This window comes from Sarcophilus harrisii, chromosome 4 (assembly GCF_902635505.1).
Source record: "Sarcophilus harrisii chromosome 4, mSarHar1.11, whole genome shotgun sequence".
Lineage (NCBI taxonomy): Eukaryota > Metazoa > Chordata > Mammalia > Dasyuromorphia > Dasyuridae > Sarcophilus > Sarcophilus harrisii.
In genome coordinates, this window is record NC_045429.1 from 75,151,285 (window position 1) to 75,168,826 (window position 17,542).

At 33.2% G+C, this 17,542-nt stretch overlaps 1 protein-coding gene across 3 annotated transcripts in view; it reads left to right on the plus strand.

The window, feature by feature from the left end:
• Nucleotides 1-17,542, plus strand: part of HMCN1 (hemicentin 1) — a 465,183-nt gene that overhangs the window by 393,835 nt on the left and 53,806 nt on the right. For all 3 annotated transcript variants that reach the window (XM_031937038.1, XM_031937039.1, XM_003767514.3), the window contains exons 78-85: nucleotides 81-188; nucleotides 543-680; nucleotides 791-925; nucleotides 3,452-3,721; nucleotides 6,216-6,406; nucleotides 9,154-9,367; nucleotides 15,128-15,262; nucleotides 16,547-16,737. In XM_031937038.1, coding sequence (XP_031792898.1) covers nucleotides 81-188; nucleotides 543-680; nucleotides 791-925; nucleotides 3,452-3,721; nucleotides 6,216-6,406; nucleotides 9,154-9,367; nucleotides 15,128-15,262; nucleotides 16,547-16,737 — 1,382 coding nt within the window. The remainder of the gene's footprint in view (nucleotides 1-80; nucleotides 189-542; nucleotides 681-790; nucleotides 926-3,451; nucleotides 3,722-6,215; nucleotides 6,407-9,153; nucleotides 9,368-15,127; nucleotides 15,263-16,546; nucleotides 16,738-17,542) is intronic.

Here is a 17,542-nt window from a genome sequence, read left to right on the forward strand (position 1 = left end):
GCTAAAAAAAAAGTTGTTCTAGTGCATCATCCAGCACTATATCAATATGCATCATGTCATTGTGTCTGTTCCCTCCCCAGGGGCAATTGAAATAACAGCTGCTAAATTAGACCATGCTGGAAGGTATACCTGTGTGGCTAGGAATGCAGCTGGCTCTGCACATCGGCATGTAAACCTTCATGTTCAAGGTAAGGAAGGTCGTTTATGCAATAAATGCCCTCTTATTATTAAAAATTCTAATCATTCTTGAAACGGTATTATTCTCCAGTATAGTAAATCTAGATTAATATTTATGGTTAGAAAAACATGTCAAATATTTAAAAACTGATTTTAAAAGATAGAAAATGATAAATTACAGAATAGATCCTGAATTTTATTAGTATCAATATACAGTGGAAAGAATACTGAATTTGGAGTCAGGGAACTTGGTGGCCTACAAAACCTCTCTGGGCCTTAATTTCTCTTTTGGTAAAGAAAAGTTAACCTAAATAGCTTCCAAAGACTTAAGCATTCCAAACTTTGCATTATTTGGTTTTTCTTAGAGCCTCCAATCATTCAGTCCCAGCCAAGCAATCTAGATGTCATTCTGAACAACCCAATTTTACTGCCATGTGAAGCAACAGGGACGCCCAGTCCCATTATTACTTGGCAAAAAGAAGGCATTAATATCATCACCTCAGGTATCAGTTCCTATATGATACATATCCATTCATTCTTTTACAATTAAGAAATTCTGATTTTTTTAATTAAAAAGGATTCTAAATCTTTGTTTTCCAAAAATTTGATGTAGAAGAAAGTTATACAGTTCTTCCTAATGGTGGCTTACAAATCACCAAGGCTGTTATTGATGATGCTGGTACTTATATGTGTGTGGCTCAGAATCCAGCGGGCACAGCCCTAGGCAAGATCAAGTTAAAAGTCCAAGGTATGTTGGATTATTTTTGCATTATTTAGACTTTATTATATTGTATCAAACATAACTAAAATTATGTTATTCTTTACCCCAAGAAATTCAAAATATAGGATGAAACATTTTCTTTTTTTTTTTTTACATCATTTTAAAAAGTAGGGAAGAAGCAGGTGATATCCCCATTATTCATGTTAGAAAGTGGAAAAAAAAATCATGTCACCTTTGGAATATATTTGAGTCTCAACAGTTAGTGCAAGGTAATCATTGTGTCTATCTCCATTAGAGTACAGGGTATATACTGAAGTATTTTTGCAGTTTTAGGGTAGAAAACATTTTAAATTATTTTAAAAAGAAGTTTCCTTTCAAAATTTTCTTGGACAGTTATCTGACCTGTCATTCTGACTTTTGAATGAAATTGAGCATTTTCAAGTAAAACCATTTATAATGCACCAGAGCATGCAGGCAATTTAGACAATTCGGTGAAATACTTTTTTAAAAGCCAAACTAATTATTGCATTTCAGACAAAATAATTATTTGATTAATTATTAATTATTTATAAATATAATTTATAATTTATATTATATATATATATATAAATTATATATAAAAATAAATAATTAATTATTTGATTAAGATACTTAAGAATTTTTATAACTTTGTTTTCTCTCCTTCCCTTTTTATTGTGGGAATCTAGAAGAAAGTTAAAGATTTATGTTAATTACTTAGTTTTATAGATAGGATTTTAAAATGAATTTTTTTTGTATCATATAGGTATAGGCTTACTTCAAAGAGCGTTTCATATTGAAATCAACTTTAAGGTACAAAGGAAAGCTAGAAATGGATCCTGAACTATTTAATTTATATTTTCTTATTGTCTCATAATGTATTTTTGCTGATTGATTGATTTTAGTATAATTCTTCTGATGAATATCCAAGTAATTGTAAGTCACATTTGTCTAGTAATTATAATTTCAATTTTCTTGAATAATTCTTTTGGTTTCTTATTATCTTGAGTAATTATTCATGAAGTTGAAATTATTAATGAAGGTAAAATAAATAATAACTGGGTTTTATGGAAAAGGAAATAAAATATGAGCATTTTTCTCATTTCAATTAATATACTTATTCATCTTTTCAAGTTTTGTATGTAGTTGGAATAAATTTGCCATAAATGATGCAAAGATATCCAAAGCTGATTCTTCATCTGAGATATATTCTATATACATATATGTTCATCTGGGAGATGACTAAAAACCATTACATTGAATTCCCAATCCCTATATTTATGCACACCTGCATTTTTGATTTCCTTCACAATCTAATTGTACAATAATTCAGAGTCTGATTCTTTTTGTACAGCAAAATAATGTTTTGGTCATATACTTATTATGTATCTAAGTTATATTTTAATATATTTAACATCTACTGGTCATCCTGCCATTTAGGGGAGGGGGTGGGGGGGTAAGAGGTGAAAAATTGGAACAAGAGGTTTGGCAATTGTTAATGCTGTAAAGTTACCCATGTATATATCCTGTAAATAAAAGGCTATTAAATTAAAAAAAAAATACATATATGTTCAAACACTGTAATTATAAAACACAAGGTAGAATGTATGATGTAAAGTTTCTAACTTTCTCATCATACATAGGGAGTTGACTGTGAGTATTCAGCTTTCTCTACTATTACAATATTACAAAATACTTTAGGGAAAGTTGAAATTTCCAGAGAAAACATAGGGCATTTTCAGCTTAGTCCGCTGATCATAAACTCTCAAAGGGTTCTTTCCATTCATTCCTCTTTTAAATAATGAAAAAATGTTTAATGTAGTATAGTAAAAGACATTATACTAAGCATTATGGGGATAATAAAAATGTCCCTACTTTTCAAAAGCTTAAAGTTAAATTAGGAAAAATTAGACATGTACAAAATTAACTATAATAGAGGGAAACAGTACTTCAGTGGTTTTGGGCTTACCAACAATAAGTGGTATTGAGAGGGGGGAGGATTACTTCTGGCTGGAGTAATTAGGGAAGGTGTTTTATTCTTGAAGGATAGGTAGATGAAAATCAAAGACAGAAGGGAGAAGAATAGGATAATGCAGGATAGGACATTAAGAAAAAGTAGTTGGAAGAAATGAACACTTTTCTTCTATTCAAATCTACAAGGAGTTTAATTTTTTGTATTCTAAGTAGATGGAAGGGAAAATTCAGACGATACAGATGTTCAAGTTAACATTTTCATCAGGATACCAAATGAAATTTGCAAATCACCAATGGTATATGCACATATGCCATTCCCTAAGTTAATACATAATAGATTGTATTTTCATAATCTTTTCTTTTAAAAGCTTAGTAAACCAATTCTGATGTTGGAACAAAACAAGAGTGAGATATAGATATATATGAATGACTTTAAAGTTTGCAACAACAACAACAACAACAAAAAAAACCTTTACACAGTATCTCATTTGATTTGCTCAAATAAAAGAAATGTGCAAATAAAATGTAAAATATGTCTAAGTTTAACTCTGTATCTTTTAGTTCCTCCAGTCATTCATTCCCATCCAAAGGAATATGTTGTTTCTGTGGATAAACCTGTTACTCTGATGTGTGAGACTGAAGGCTCCCCACCTCCTGACATCACTTGGCATAAAGATGGGCATGAAGTGACAGAATCAGTTCGCCAGCGAATCCTCAGCTCTGGGGCTTTACATATCGCATTTGCTCAGCCTGAGGACACAGGGCAGTACACATGCATGGCAGCAAATGTGGCAGGATCACGTAGCTCAAGTACCACCCTCACTGTCCATGGTAAGTTGTACTAAGATGAAATTGTCTTAGGCTAATTCATTTTCATAGCACAAGAGAGAGAAAAATTAATATTAAAAAATTTAGAAGACAAATTATTGAGTGTAAACATGAAAGGAATGGGGGGGGATTTTTGCATATCCACATATTTTTCATACTAAGTATTTGTAAGTTTGTGGGAAAAATAATTTAGCTCTAGAGTTCTCAGATTTTTTTTTTTAAGTTTCCCTGCTGCTTGGTTTTCAGTTAATCTTCCCTACACATACAAAAGGAAATAAATTCTAGACTTGACCATGCATGTTAATAGAATAACATAATAGTTTACCAAATAGTTCTTATACAACCTTGGCAAGTTTCTTTCTTACTCACTGGGAGAATTTATACCCCAGGTTAGAAATCTCTAACTGGTGGTTACAATGGATGTACTACTATCAGTCACTTTAGAAATTGTTTTCATAACTTGTCTTTGGAGGAGCAGCTAGATGGAGCACTGGGTAGATCACTGGGTTTAGAGTCCAGAATTCACATGTTCAAATCCATCCTTAGATACTTACTAAAGGGGAAAAAAAAAAAAAAAAAAAAAAAAAGATTTGGTATATTAACATTTTGGGGCAGCTAGATGGTGCAGTGGATAGAGCACCAACCCTGAAGTCAGGAAGACCTCTGTTCAAATCTGGCCTCAGACACTTAACACTTCCTAGCTGTTTGACTCTGGGCAACTCAATTAACCCCAATTGCCTCAGGGGAAAAAAAAGTTTAGATAATTACTAGTAGTGTGACCCTAGGCAAGTAAGCTATTCATTCTCAGTTATTCATTGAAAAAAAAAAAAAAAAGTAAACCATTCTAGTATCCCTGCCAAGAAAACCCCACCAATTCCAAGGTTTTTGAGAAAGTACAAAAGGTTATTCACATTTAATCTAAATCCTTTAGAAATAACATCAGTTTTCAGGGTGCACAGATACTACTTTGATGTTGGCAGATTTAATTCTTACTTCTTCAGTACTTTTTAAGATATTTAAATCCAAGTTTAAATAAGGCACAGTGAGTAAATGACTTCATGTTATGGTTCACAAACAAATGAAGCCAATTTTAAAATTCTTCTAGTTGTGTAAATATAAAAGTTAAATTTCATTGTCTTTATCTGGTTTTATTTGGATGTGGTGCAATAATGCAATGGAATATTCTTGCATTTTTAAATGGTATTTTTTCTTAGCATTTTTATGAAATTCAATATGTATTAGGTGACTGCTTCATCATGACTTTTATCTATTATCCTAGCAGTAATTCTGTGATATAGATCCTGTATTAATGGATTATACTAAATTATTTTTAGTACATTAAGGTGATAGAACAAGAGAAAAATCAGGAAACCATTCAGTTGATAGAATTATTTAATCCATTTTAAATTTGTGGGTACATAATTAAAATTAAAAAATTAAATACAGACAAAAAACAATTTATGAATGTGTTAATTTTCTTCCATGCAATGAACATGAGTATATTTTTATGTTTTTGGATATTGAGCTAAGGAAAAAGCTCATTAATGTAGTGCTGTGTAATATCATTCTCAGTCTAACCCATTTTACCAATGAAGAAGTCAAGACCCAGAGGGTTAAGGAACTTGCCCAATGTTACCCAGATGGTAACTGGCAAAAATCCAAGTTCTCTGATCCCATCAACAGCCAGTGTTCTTTCCACTATCCAGTGCTGTTGATATGTACACCAGTGAGAAGAATACTTATACCAACGGAATAAAAAAAATCTATCAAAATATTAAAATACTGTAGTACCAAAAGAATCCATGTTTTAACCCATATGGACACTTCTACCAACTTAGATTACAAACCCCTCTACAACTTGGCAGCTGATCTTTAACAATTACTGTGGTTGAAAATTGTACTGCAGCCAATCTGGCAATAAGCCTCTCTAAATCTTTATGAAACTGAGGTACAGTCCACTGCCAATTGAGTATGTAACCTGCCAGAGCTTGTGTTCTGCTGGCTAAGTCTTCAGGAACCCAGAGTCATCTGCATACAACAAAGACTCATTTAAGGAATAATTTTGTAGAGGATTTGGTATGTACACAATAGAAAATGAAAATCAGGGCTCTCACAATGACAGGAGTTTGAGCCTTTCCAAAGCATATTTTGTAAAGGTATAATAAAAATTCTAACTCTTTTCAAGTAAGATGGCACAAAAATGAGATATAGAGGTTTTTAACCTTGGAATAGAAATGTTATTATAAAACCAAATTTAAGCATGTTTAGGTTATTAGTAACAGAAAAGTGGCTTCATGACTTATTTTTGTTTCCATCTGGAATACCTACTGTTTCTGTCTTTGCATATAGCAAAAAAGATGCAAATTATTTAATGATGTTTTGAGAAGCACGAGCTAAAGTATCCAAAAATTCATTCTTTTTATTATAAATTTATGGTATGAATTCAAAGATCAAACTGAAATTCCCAAATGAACTTTTTTTAAAAATTTCTTTATAGTGCCACCTAGAATCCGTACCACAGAGGTACAGTACACAGTCAATGAAAATTCACAAGCTATTCTACCATGTGTGGCTGATGGAATCCCTACACCAGCAATAAACTGGAAGAAAGACAACATTCTTTTAACTGACTTACTGGGAAAATACACAGCAGAGCCATATGGAGAACTCATTTTGGAAAATGCTGTTGTAAGTTTAAAAAAACCTGAAGATTGACAAAAGTGGCTTCATACTTTTACTACCCCTGGAAATGTGGTTTTAGCCATAAAAATACTGACCTATATGCCCCAAAACATATCTAAATCTGTGTTTTTGTGGGGAATTCTATGAGCCAGGGATTACATGGAAAATTAGGAGGCTTTAGGAATAACCTGGGTAGGACAGGTATAATTTTTTTAGTACTGCATATACTTAGAGTACCACAAATCTTTTAAGGTTATTTGTAGTCTTTTCCAAAATCAAGAGGTTAATGAGTTTTGTAAGTTAGAATGTTTAATTGCATCAATATTTGTCAAGTTAAACTGAATCAAACTGAATTGAAATTCAAAGTATAAATAAAACAGTACAGGAAATAGACCCTACAAACATGGCTCTCTTCTAGCCTAAAAATTCCAGTTTTATTAGCTTTACTTCCTGTCAAATGTTTGTCATTTAAGTACTACATTTATTATTACCAGCAATAACAAATATTTATAGAATGCTTAATATTTACTGGGTATAATATATAATATATAATCATATAATATATATAGGCACACAAAGATAAATCATATTAGTACATCTTTTAAATGCCAAATAAAGATATAGACAAGAATTTGATTCAACAAATAGCTATTAAGCACCTATTTTATGCCAACTTCTATCCCTGGAATACAAAGACAAAAATGAAATTGTCCCTGCCTTCAAGGAATTTACATTCTACTGAAAGAAAGCACTATGTATACATGGGAAAAGAAATACAAAGTACATATAAAATAAATGCAATGTTATTTGTGGGAGAGAGGAAAATGACAATTAGGTGAGTCAGTAAAGACTAATTTTAGAAACTATTTGAATAGAGCCTTGAAGGGAATTTGGGATACTAAAAGGCAGAAGAACAAAGATCTTCAGAGGACTGGGAGAAAATCTGTGAAAAGATTTGTGACCTTGGCAAGTAAGTCACTTAACATCTGAGTCTTAATTTCCCCATCTGTAAACTGAGGAGGTGTACTAGGTGGACTTTAAGATGTCTTCCAACTCTAAATCCATGTTCCTATGATTCCATGGAAGTGGAGATGAGAACATTTGTGAATACAAAAGAAGCCAGTTTGTCTAGAATGTAGAATGCAGCAAGAAAGAAGCCTAGAAATATATATAAGAGCCAGATTATAAATTTTAAATGCCAAGCAAAGGAGAATATATTTTGTCCTAGATGCAATAGGAATCTACTGAAGTTTCCTAAAGCAGAATAGTGAATTGGGCAGCTATGTGAAGGATAGATTCAAGAGAATAGAGGCTGGACTGAAAGAAAAAATAGAAGGCTATAGCAATAATCCAGTATAAAGATGAGAAAGGTCTGAAATAGGGGAATATCCATGTGAGTGAAGAAGAGATAGATGCAAGAGATGTTTTAAAAGTAGAATTAAAAAAAAAAAAACAAAACAACTGATCACTGATTGGAAATGGGGAAGAAAAAGGAAGAATGAAAAGTCAAGATCACTCCTAAGTTGTAAACCTGGGTGACCTAAGGGAAGGGTAGTGCCTTCAACTGAAATAAGAGAATCTGAAGGAAGCTTGAATTCAGGGGAAAAGATGACTTCTGTTTTAGAGTTTGAATTTAAGATGCCCTTAGGATATATAAGAACATTTCAAAGGCATTTAGGGTTGTAATATTGAAGCTTATTAGAGAGATGAACTAACTATGCAGATGGAGATTTCATCTGGCTAAAAATTTTAACTGAACCCACAGGAAGTCAAGATCAACAAAAAAGGGGATAAAACTGTAGGGAGTCACTCATACATAAAAGGTAAGGCCTGGATGATCATCCAGCAAATAATACTGCTAGAAATCTTTTGAAGAGAATCCAGGAGAGAGGGATATATGTGTCATATTCTTCAGAAAATTAAAAAAGGATGAGGATTGGTAAAAGTCCAATAAAGTTTGGATTTGGTTGTAGTAAATATAATTGGATTCTTTTTTCTTTTAGTGTTTCACTTTCAGAAAATCTGTTGTTCTTTAAGGCTTCAGTTTTCACTCAGAAAGTGATTCTAGATTCTCCAAATTCTCCAGAAAGCTGGTTCACAGGATAATATAATAAATTTAATTAGTCCACTATAGCTATGTATGCTCTTTTAAAAATATCTATTTGACAAAGGCCCACATTTCAATTTCATTTTTTCTTCTGTTACTCAGTGGGATGCATCTGATATCTTTTGTAGTCTCTCAGTCACGTTAAAATCTTTTGGCTTTAAGTTACCATCTTAGAATTCTAATATGAGAAAAAATGGGAAAGGTCTTAGAGAGCTTATTCTAAAATCTTTCTCTAGTCAGTAGTATATCCCAGCACTGCAGTTAGTCATATTTGCCTTCCCACAATAATGCCCCCTTTTCCTTACAGCTCCAGAATTCAACCTTCTCCTAAAAATCTGATGTACTGACTGCCAGGAGTCTCAGAATTCTCAGATTTCCCAGTCTTTTGTACAGATAATGTAAAAAATCATTCTTAGCTATTTGTTGTAGCTAGGAAAATTTTATAATACAGAATTATTGTAAGAATTATTTCTATAGTTGTATATGATAAGTTCTAGTCTGTATTTTTCTTAATCATTTTTTCACTAGGTAGTAATTTTCAGGGGCAAAAAAAAGATGATCATCAATAAACTTACAGAAATTTAAGCAGCTTTATAATTGGCATATAATGCTGCAGTTGCTTGAAAGCATTTTTTTTTTCTTTAAGCCTGAGGATTCTGGCAGTTATACCTGTGTTGCTAATAATGCAGCAGGTGAGGACACACACACCATCACCCTGACTGTGTATGTTCTGCCTACATTTACGGAACTTCCTGGAGACATATCTTTAAATAAAGGAGATGAGCTGAGGTTGAGCTGCAGAGCCACTGGCCTTCCACTGCCCAAGTTGACATGGACCTTTAACAACAATATTATCCCAGGTAATTGACATATTTCTGAAAACAAAAAAAATGTAATTCTCATCTCATCACTCAAAGGTACTTACTCAACCTTCTCCTCCATTCCTTTTTCCACCCTAATTTAGGAATATATAAGCAAGAACCAGAATACATGATTGTACAAAATTCAGTGTAAAGATTTTACTGAGTTAATAAGGTATAATGGATAGAGAACTGGCATCACATCCTAAAATTCACTTCTGATTCGTTAATGCAATCCCACAGAAGTGAGGTTAAGTGTCCCCAGAAAATTCTTTGAGGCTTACGTTTTCAGAGCAAGTACCAATCAACATTGGGAAATAAATTTCTTACCAAAATTGCCCAGTGCAGAAAACAAAACAAAATAAAAATGAGCAATGCCTCAGAAACAATAAAGGGCATGTTTTCATTAAAGAACTATGTAAAACTTCCACTCTGCTTCTTTATCAACATATTAGCTTTTGATGACATGCAAACAAAAATATTTTATATTTAGAACTTTTAAGTTTTTGATGATATATGAACACTATTTAATATTTGGAGCTTTCTTTTCCTTGTTGTGACAATTATATTGCATTTCCATAACACAAAATAACTCCATCTGAAAAAAATTGGAACATTGTTTTGTCACTGATATTTAAGGCTCAATCTTTTTTGATGTCAAAGAGTATGTTTGAAAAAAAATAACTCTGGAGAATCAATCCTCTCATTGAGGATGTCATAGATAATATCCATGGTTTAGTTAGAAATTAGGCTAGATGATTTCTGTAAGGCTTTTAAAGGCTTTTATAAATCTGTCTTTCTAACTTCATTATACATTATTTCCCTTCCTGAATGCTGTAGTTCAGCCGAATTACCTTTTTATCTATTCCCCATACACAAGCATTTTCTCTCCCATTTCCATATTTTTGCCTTGGTCATTCTCCATGTGGTACGCTCCTTCTTTAGTTCCACCTCACAGAAATGAGGTGAAGCTACATTTCTTCAAGATGTATCTACATGAAATCTTTCTTTATCCTGACTTTATACTGACCTACCTCCTAATTGCCTTCTATTAATACTTAGCACTTATTTTATATTTTTCTATATACATTTTTATGTAGTCTATTTTTCCCCTCAAAATATAATTTGAATTCCTTAAAAATCAATTATTTCAGTTTTTGTTTTTGTATCTCCTATACCTCGAGTAGTGTGCATGGTATATGAAAGATGCTGATTGATCAAATCAATCAGTAAGCATTTGTTAAGAACTGAGGGTATTTACTTCTGATCCAGTCCAAAACATGTAATTACTCCACAAATATTTGTGTCATCATTTGAGAGTGCACAGTAAATATAGTCATCAGATATTATAAAATAAATAATCACGTTATCATAAAACTGGCAGATGGTTCTCCTTTTCAAATCTGCCAAATTCTTTTAATTAAAATGGGAGTTTCTGTCATGTTTCTGAATTTTGAAATAAAGATAAAATGGGAAATTCCATGAGTCAGTAGACATAAAAGTGCCTGTTATGTGACAGACACTAAGCTAAGGGCTAGGGATACAAAAAGAAGCAAAAGATTATTCTTAACCTCAAGGAGCTCACAATCTAATCAAAGAGAATAACAAACAAATATGTACAAATAAGATATCTACAGGATAAATAGGAAATAACTAAAAGAAGGAAGGCTTTAAAATTAAGGGTTAAGAAATGCTTCTTGAAGAATATGGGATTTGGGATTTGAGACTTGAAGGGAGCCAGAAAGGCCAGGAAGCAAAGATGAGGAAAAAGAACATTGTAAGCATCATAGGCAGTTAGAGAAAATATTGAGAACCAAACGATGAGTGTTTTGTTTGTGGAACAGCAAGGAAGTCGGTGTTATTGGTTCAGAGAGTATATGGCTGGAAGTAAGGTGTAAAAAGACTAGAAAGATAAGAAGGGTCTAAGTTATGAAGATCTTTGCACACTAATTAGAGTATTATATGCTAGATCCTGGAGGTGACAAGGAGCCACTGGACTTTATGAATAGGAAAGTATGTTTAGGAAAATCCTATTAGAGGCTAAATTGAAGGATAGATCAGTTGGAAAGGCTTGAGGAAGTCCCCTGAGTATAAGGGCCAGTGTTTGATAACTAAACACTCAGTTGCTCAATCTACTCACTTTCTGTGACCAACTCTTCTATCTTACTTCTGCCATATATGAGACTAGATGAGTCCTATTAAATCCTCCTGAATTAAATCATTATTCCATTCACCAAAGTAATTCTTCAAATCTTTTTTCCCCATTCTCAAGCTTCCTATCCACTCTCTTAGCTGAATTTAATTCAACTCATACATCATCAGAAAAATTTAAGTTCTCCCTCCTCCCTTTATCCTCATCTCAAATGTCTTCTGCCATTATCTCTTCCTTCATCCATCTTACATGATGAGATATCCCTTCTTGCCCAAGTGAATCCCTCTACATGTACAAGTGATCCCATCCCATCCTTATCTTCAAAAGTCTATATGCTTCCCTGCTACCTACAAACATGTATCTACACTATCCTCAGAAAAAGTCACTTGATCCATTCATCCTCAGTAGGTATGATTCCATATACCTCTTCCCTTTTATGGCCAAACTTCTTGAGAAGCCTATTTAGAAAGACTCCACTTCCTTTTCTCTCATTTTTTTCTTATCTTAACTTTTCACAGTCTAGCTTCCAACCTCATCATTCAATGCAATTCTCTCTCCAAAGTTACTAGCATTTTCTTTATGCCAAAGCTAATGATCTTTTCTTAACCCTCATCATTCTTGACTTCCCTGCAGCCTTTGACATTGTTGATTATCATATTCTTCTTGATTCTCTCTGGGTTTTTTTTTTTTTTTGATATTACTCTCTTCTGATTTTCTTCTTACCTGACTCCTCCATCTCATTCTTATTTACTATTTCCTCTTCAAAGTCATACTCTCTAGACATGGGCATTCTCCAGGACTCTCATCTTGAACCCTTTTCTCACTATATACTATTTTACTTGTTATCATCAATCTCCAGTGATTCAATTATCATCTTTAAGATGATAATATTTATCCAGTCTCTACCAATCTCCAGGCTCCCATTTCTGTTGTGCTACCAGGACCTACCTATCAGTGGCTGCTAGAGATCCAACCCAGACCTGCAGAATGGATCTCCTCTTGTGAGTGCATGATATAAGGAGATTGAGAGGCAGTTGCTGTTCTCTGACCTCTCTGAGAGGCCATTGCATCATCTGATGTCTCTCCTCTTCCCTCTGCCTCCAATTTGTCTCATTCCCAGTCCGCAACACCTGTGTCAGCAAAGGCTGCTCTGCAGTTCCTTCAGATGTTATGATCCACAGCTGTGGAGGCTCTTGGAAAATTGACGTGTCCCTTAACACATCTCCAACCAGCTTTTATATGCATCTTGTAATGGGTATCTTGCAGATCTCTTAAATTCATCTTTTCTCTCAAATCCTACCCCCTTCGAAACTTTCCTGTTACCACTGAAAATTTCACAGGCTTGCAACCCAGGTGCCATCCTTGACTCCTCGGTCTTTCTTACCATCCCCTTCCCCATATCCATATCTCCCAAAGGCCTATCAATTTTACCTTCATAACATCTCTGATTTATTCCTCCCTTTTCCCCTTTAGCACTGCCATCACTGATGCATGTCATTATCATCTCACTTCTATGGTATTACAATTTTTCAGGAGTTTTGCTACAATTATTGTTTGGTCTCCTTGACATAACTCTCTCTCCATTATGGCAATCAGTGTTTAAAGTGATCTTCCTAATTCAGACCATGTCATTATCATCACTCTCACTCAATAAACTCTAGGGGCTCCCTTTTACCTCCAGGATCAAATGCAAAAAATCCCCTGTTAATTCACATCCACCACCTTTACAGTCTTGAAGACCTTACACACATACACATATATGCACACATGCACATACCCCTTGATCGACGATCAACTTGCCTCCTTGCTGATCTTCCGAGAAGACATTCCATCTCTAGACTCCAGGCTTTTCCTTACCTAGAATGCTCTGCCTTCTCATCTTGGCACCCTTATTTCTTCTAAGAGCCAGCTAAAATAAGTTTACCTCTTATAGGAAGTCTTTCCCTATTCCCTTTAATGCTAACATTTTCCCTCATTTTATTATGTCTTGTTTATTCTCTCTCTCTCTCTCTCTTTCTCTCTCTCTCTCTCTCTCTTTCTCTTTCCCCACATGTATGTGTATATACACCCCCCCCCATATATATATATATATATATATATATATAGTTTTTTGTACATTGTTGTTTGCATGTTGACTCCCTGGATTCAATTATGAGCTCCTTGAAAGCCAGGATTTTTTTTGTTGTTTTAGCCTTTCTTTGTATTTGCAACACTTAGCACAGTCCCTTAGTATAATAGATGCTTAATAATTGTTTACTGAATGATATAAAGTGAAGTAAGTAGAATCAGGTGAACAATTTATTCAATGATTCAAATACCTTTGAAATATTTAAGAACTCTGGTCAAAGCAAATATTAACCACATTCCTGGAGAATCTATGATTCAATCATGATATTCATCCCTAATGAAGGCACAATGGACTCAAAATGAAAGAGAAATATAGTTTGTGAAAAGAGTTGCTATGTAGATTTGTTTTACTTGATTATGCTTATTTGTAACAAAGGTGTTTTTCCCCTCTATTTTTAAAATGAGGAACAGAATAAGATTATAAGAACAGTAACAGTGACACACACACACACACACACACACACACACACAAATAGATAGCTCTAAACTGAAGGGGAGAAAGTGGAAATTCAGAAGGAAAAAGGTTTTGAAAATAACATCTTGAATATATATATATTTTAAAGCACATTCCTTTGAAATTCTATGATATGAAAAATATTCCTTTTGGGGGGTATTTAAATTCATGATAAACAAAGAAAATAGATAGGAACTTGACCTGAGATTTCATTAATATAATTCCTGAATAAGGAAACCCCCTCCCCCATTTCAGGTTACTTTTTCTGCAACTTAGAGGCTTGGAAAATTGTCTATGGCACTACTTGCCCAAGCTCATACAGCCGCTATTAGTCAGAGCTAAGACTGGAATCTGGTCTTCCTGACTTCCAAGCCAGATCTCTAAATGATATTGAAATAGTGGTCTTTAGTCAACTTTTAGGGAAATTCCAAGCACAAAAAGTATACTGGAAATGCAAAATAATTTTCTAAATGGTATTAGTTTTAATTCTAGAAGCTTCTTTCTTCCTCTTGCTTTTGCTGGTTTGTTTTTTCCATTTCTCTAGGGGAAAAATTCTTATAAAGATATGAAAAAGCAAAGAGAAGAAATCTATGAAAATCTTCATAGAAATTTTCTCATTGTCTTATCATTGCTCCATAAATGAGACAATGAGGGGGCCCAGTAGGTAGAATATTGGAACTGGAATAAAGAAAACCCTAAATCAAGTCTAGTCTCAGCTAGCTACAACAATTTGTGTGACCCTGAAAGAGTGATTTCACCTCTGTCTGTCTTGGATTCCTCATCTATAAATGGGGATAATAATAGTACCCACCTCCCAGAGTTGTAAGGATCAAATGAGATAAAATTTGTATTATGCTTTCAAGGAAGTATATTATTATTATTATTATATATCTAATATTATTTATGTCTACTATTATATATCTAACCCTAGATCTATAATATATTTAGCTTTCATAAATAATTGCTTAAGACTTTATTTGTAATATTTGTAAAGACTTTTGTTCAATTTCTTAATTTTTATCTTCAGCACAGTTTGACAGTGTAAATGGACACAGTGAACTAATTATTGAAAGAGTATCAAAGGAAGACTCTGGCACTTATGTATGTACAGCAGAAAACAAAGTTGGTTTTGTCAAGGCTATTGGATTTGTATATGTTAAAGGTAGGTGTAAGTACTATATAGGAACTATGTATTACCTTTAGGCATTGCAATGTTCTCTTCTTATGGCTTATGATGGTGCTGGGTTCTCTAGAAACATACTAGCAGAGCTCAAGGTCTAACAAATCATAACAAGCTGAAAAGGCTAAGAATACAACTGACATGAAACTAAGAAGTAGTTTGCTGGTAATTTGTTAAACATTGTAGAGAAATCAGCTTTAAGTAAACAGTAATTTTATACTTTCACACATACATACAGTGCATCTATATGTTTATGTGGATGGGAGGATGTTTGCAAAATATGTCTGAATTTGTCTTATCCCTTTTTAGCTTGCAAATTAAACCTAGACAGAAGGCCGATTCATTTTCTTTCTTCACATTGAAACTATATTTTTCTATATGATAAAATACACAGGTAGAATAATTTATTGAAAAGATTCTTCAAAAGAAAAAGAAAATTTGTAATGTTATAACTTGCATACATAATGTAGTAAATCTTTACTTTCTACTTGCCATATCCTCTGAATCTGATTCCTCAGTCCTTCTTTACAGTAATAATAAATATTTATATAATACTTTCAGATTTCAAAACTTTTCCTTATTTTCTCCTAATAACAATCCTGGGAAATAGGAACCATTATTATTCCATTTACAGGTGAAAAAGCTGATAAAGATAGAGGTTAAGTGACATACTAGGGTCACACAGCTAATAAATGACCTACTAATAATCGGAACTCAGATTTCCCTGTCCAAATCTAGCACTTTAGCTCCTATGTCACCTAAGTATATCTTGGTGATTATAATTAGCATATATATAATATTCTTCAAAGTGAATCTAAAGATATTTTTTCTTTCGTATAAAGGCTCTAAAGCCTACAATATTATCAATTTGTTTATCCAGTCATTTTTATGTCATCGTTTTGTCTTCTTTAGAGACAATATAAGATTAAGGGTTTAAGTTTTAAACACCAAATAAAATATATAAACAGATTATTTACTACCTATGTTTTATAGCCTTTCTTTTTTTTTTTTTAAACAAACCAGAAAATCAAAACAGATGTTTGTCAGTTATGTAGTTAAGTTGATTATCAGCTCTTGCAATCTGGAAGATTCAAGAAGCTCCCAACATGGATTTTTTTTTTTAAAGCTGGACAATTAATTTGTTCAATAAGCAAAATAATGGTCAAAACACTGCTTGCTTTGTATTGGGTAGACATTGCCTAGAATTATTTTTCTTTGCATTTAGCTTTCAAATATTTGTCTTATGTTCATGTATCTTCCTCTCAGAACCTCCGGTTTTCAAAGGGGACTATCACTCTAACTGGATTGAGCCCCTTGGAGGTAATGTGATCCTGAATTGTGAAGTTAAAGGTGATCCCCCACCAACAATACAATGGAGTAGAAGTGGAGTTGGAGTACAGATAAACAATAGGATCCGACAGCTCAGCAATGGTTCTCTGGCCATCTATGGCACTGTAGTAAGTCATATCAATGCTTATTTGTGGATACTGGATCAGAAATTTTTTTCCTAAATGCTAATTTTAAATCCTTAAACATAAATGCTATGTTCAACTCATGAAACAAATAAAACATCATAGCATCAGTCTGCAGCATTGCGACTCAGTCAGTCCACATTAATTAAAAGCCTACTATGTGCCAGATACTGTGCTAAGCTCTGGCTATATAAAGAAAGGTAAAAGACAGTGTTTTTGAGGAGGTGTGAGTTTCAAGGTTTATGTGATCTTGCAGGATGGGCTCCATGACATAGGTTTTAATATAGGATAATTTTGCTCAATTATATTATCCCAAAGACTTTTAACATAAATTCAGCTATTCACAAAATATAAATATACAGAGAATTTGCTAGAAGAAATGGGCCACAGTTCTGGTACTAGAAGTGAAGGAATTTTAAATGATAATTTTGAGATTCATTTTGTGAATAGCTGAATATAGCTGTTTAAAGAAATATCATACTATCACTACCACCACTATCATCAATATGTCTAAATTTAAATCTTTTCTTTTTCCCTCACCTGAACTTCCCTAATTCTCTTACTATCTTTCTCCAGGACTTGAAAACTCAGAATTATTTGTGATTCCCTTCTCTTTTGTGCCTCCCATATTTTATTAGTCACTAAATTCTGTCAATTTTTCCTTCATATTATTTTTCATACTTATTTCTTCCTTTCAATTTCCAGTGCCACTATATTAGGCCCTTGTTCACACTCTCGAACAAGAGTTCAAGGCTTTTATTACCCTATTAAGAAAATTTCAATACCTTAC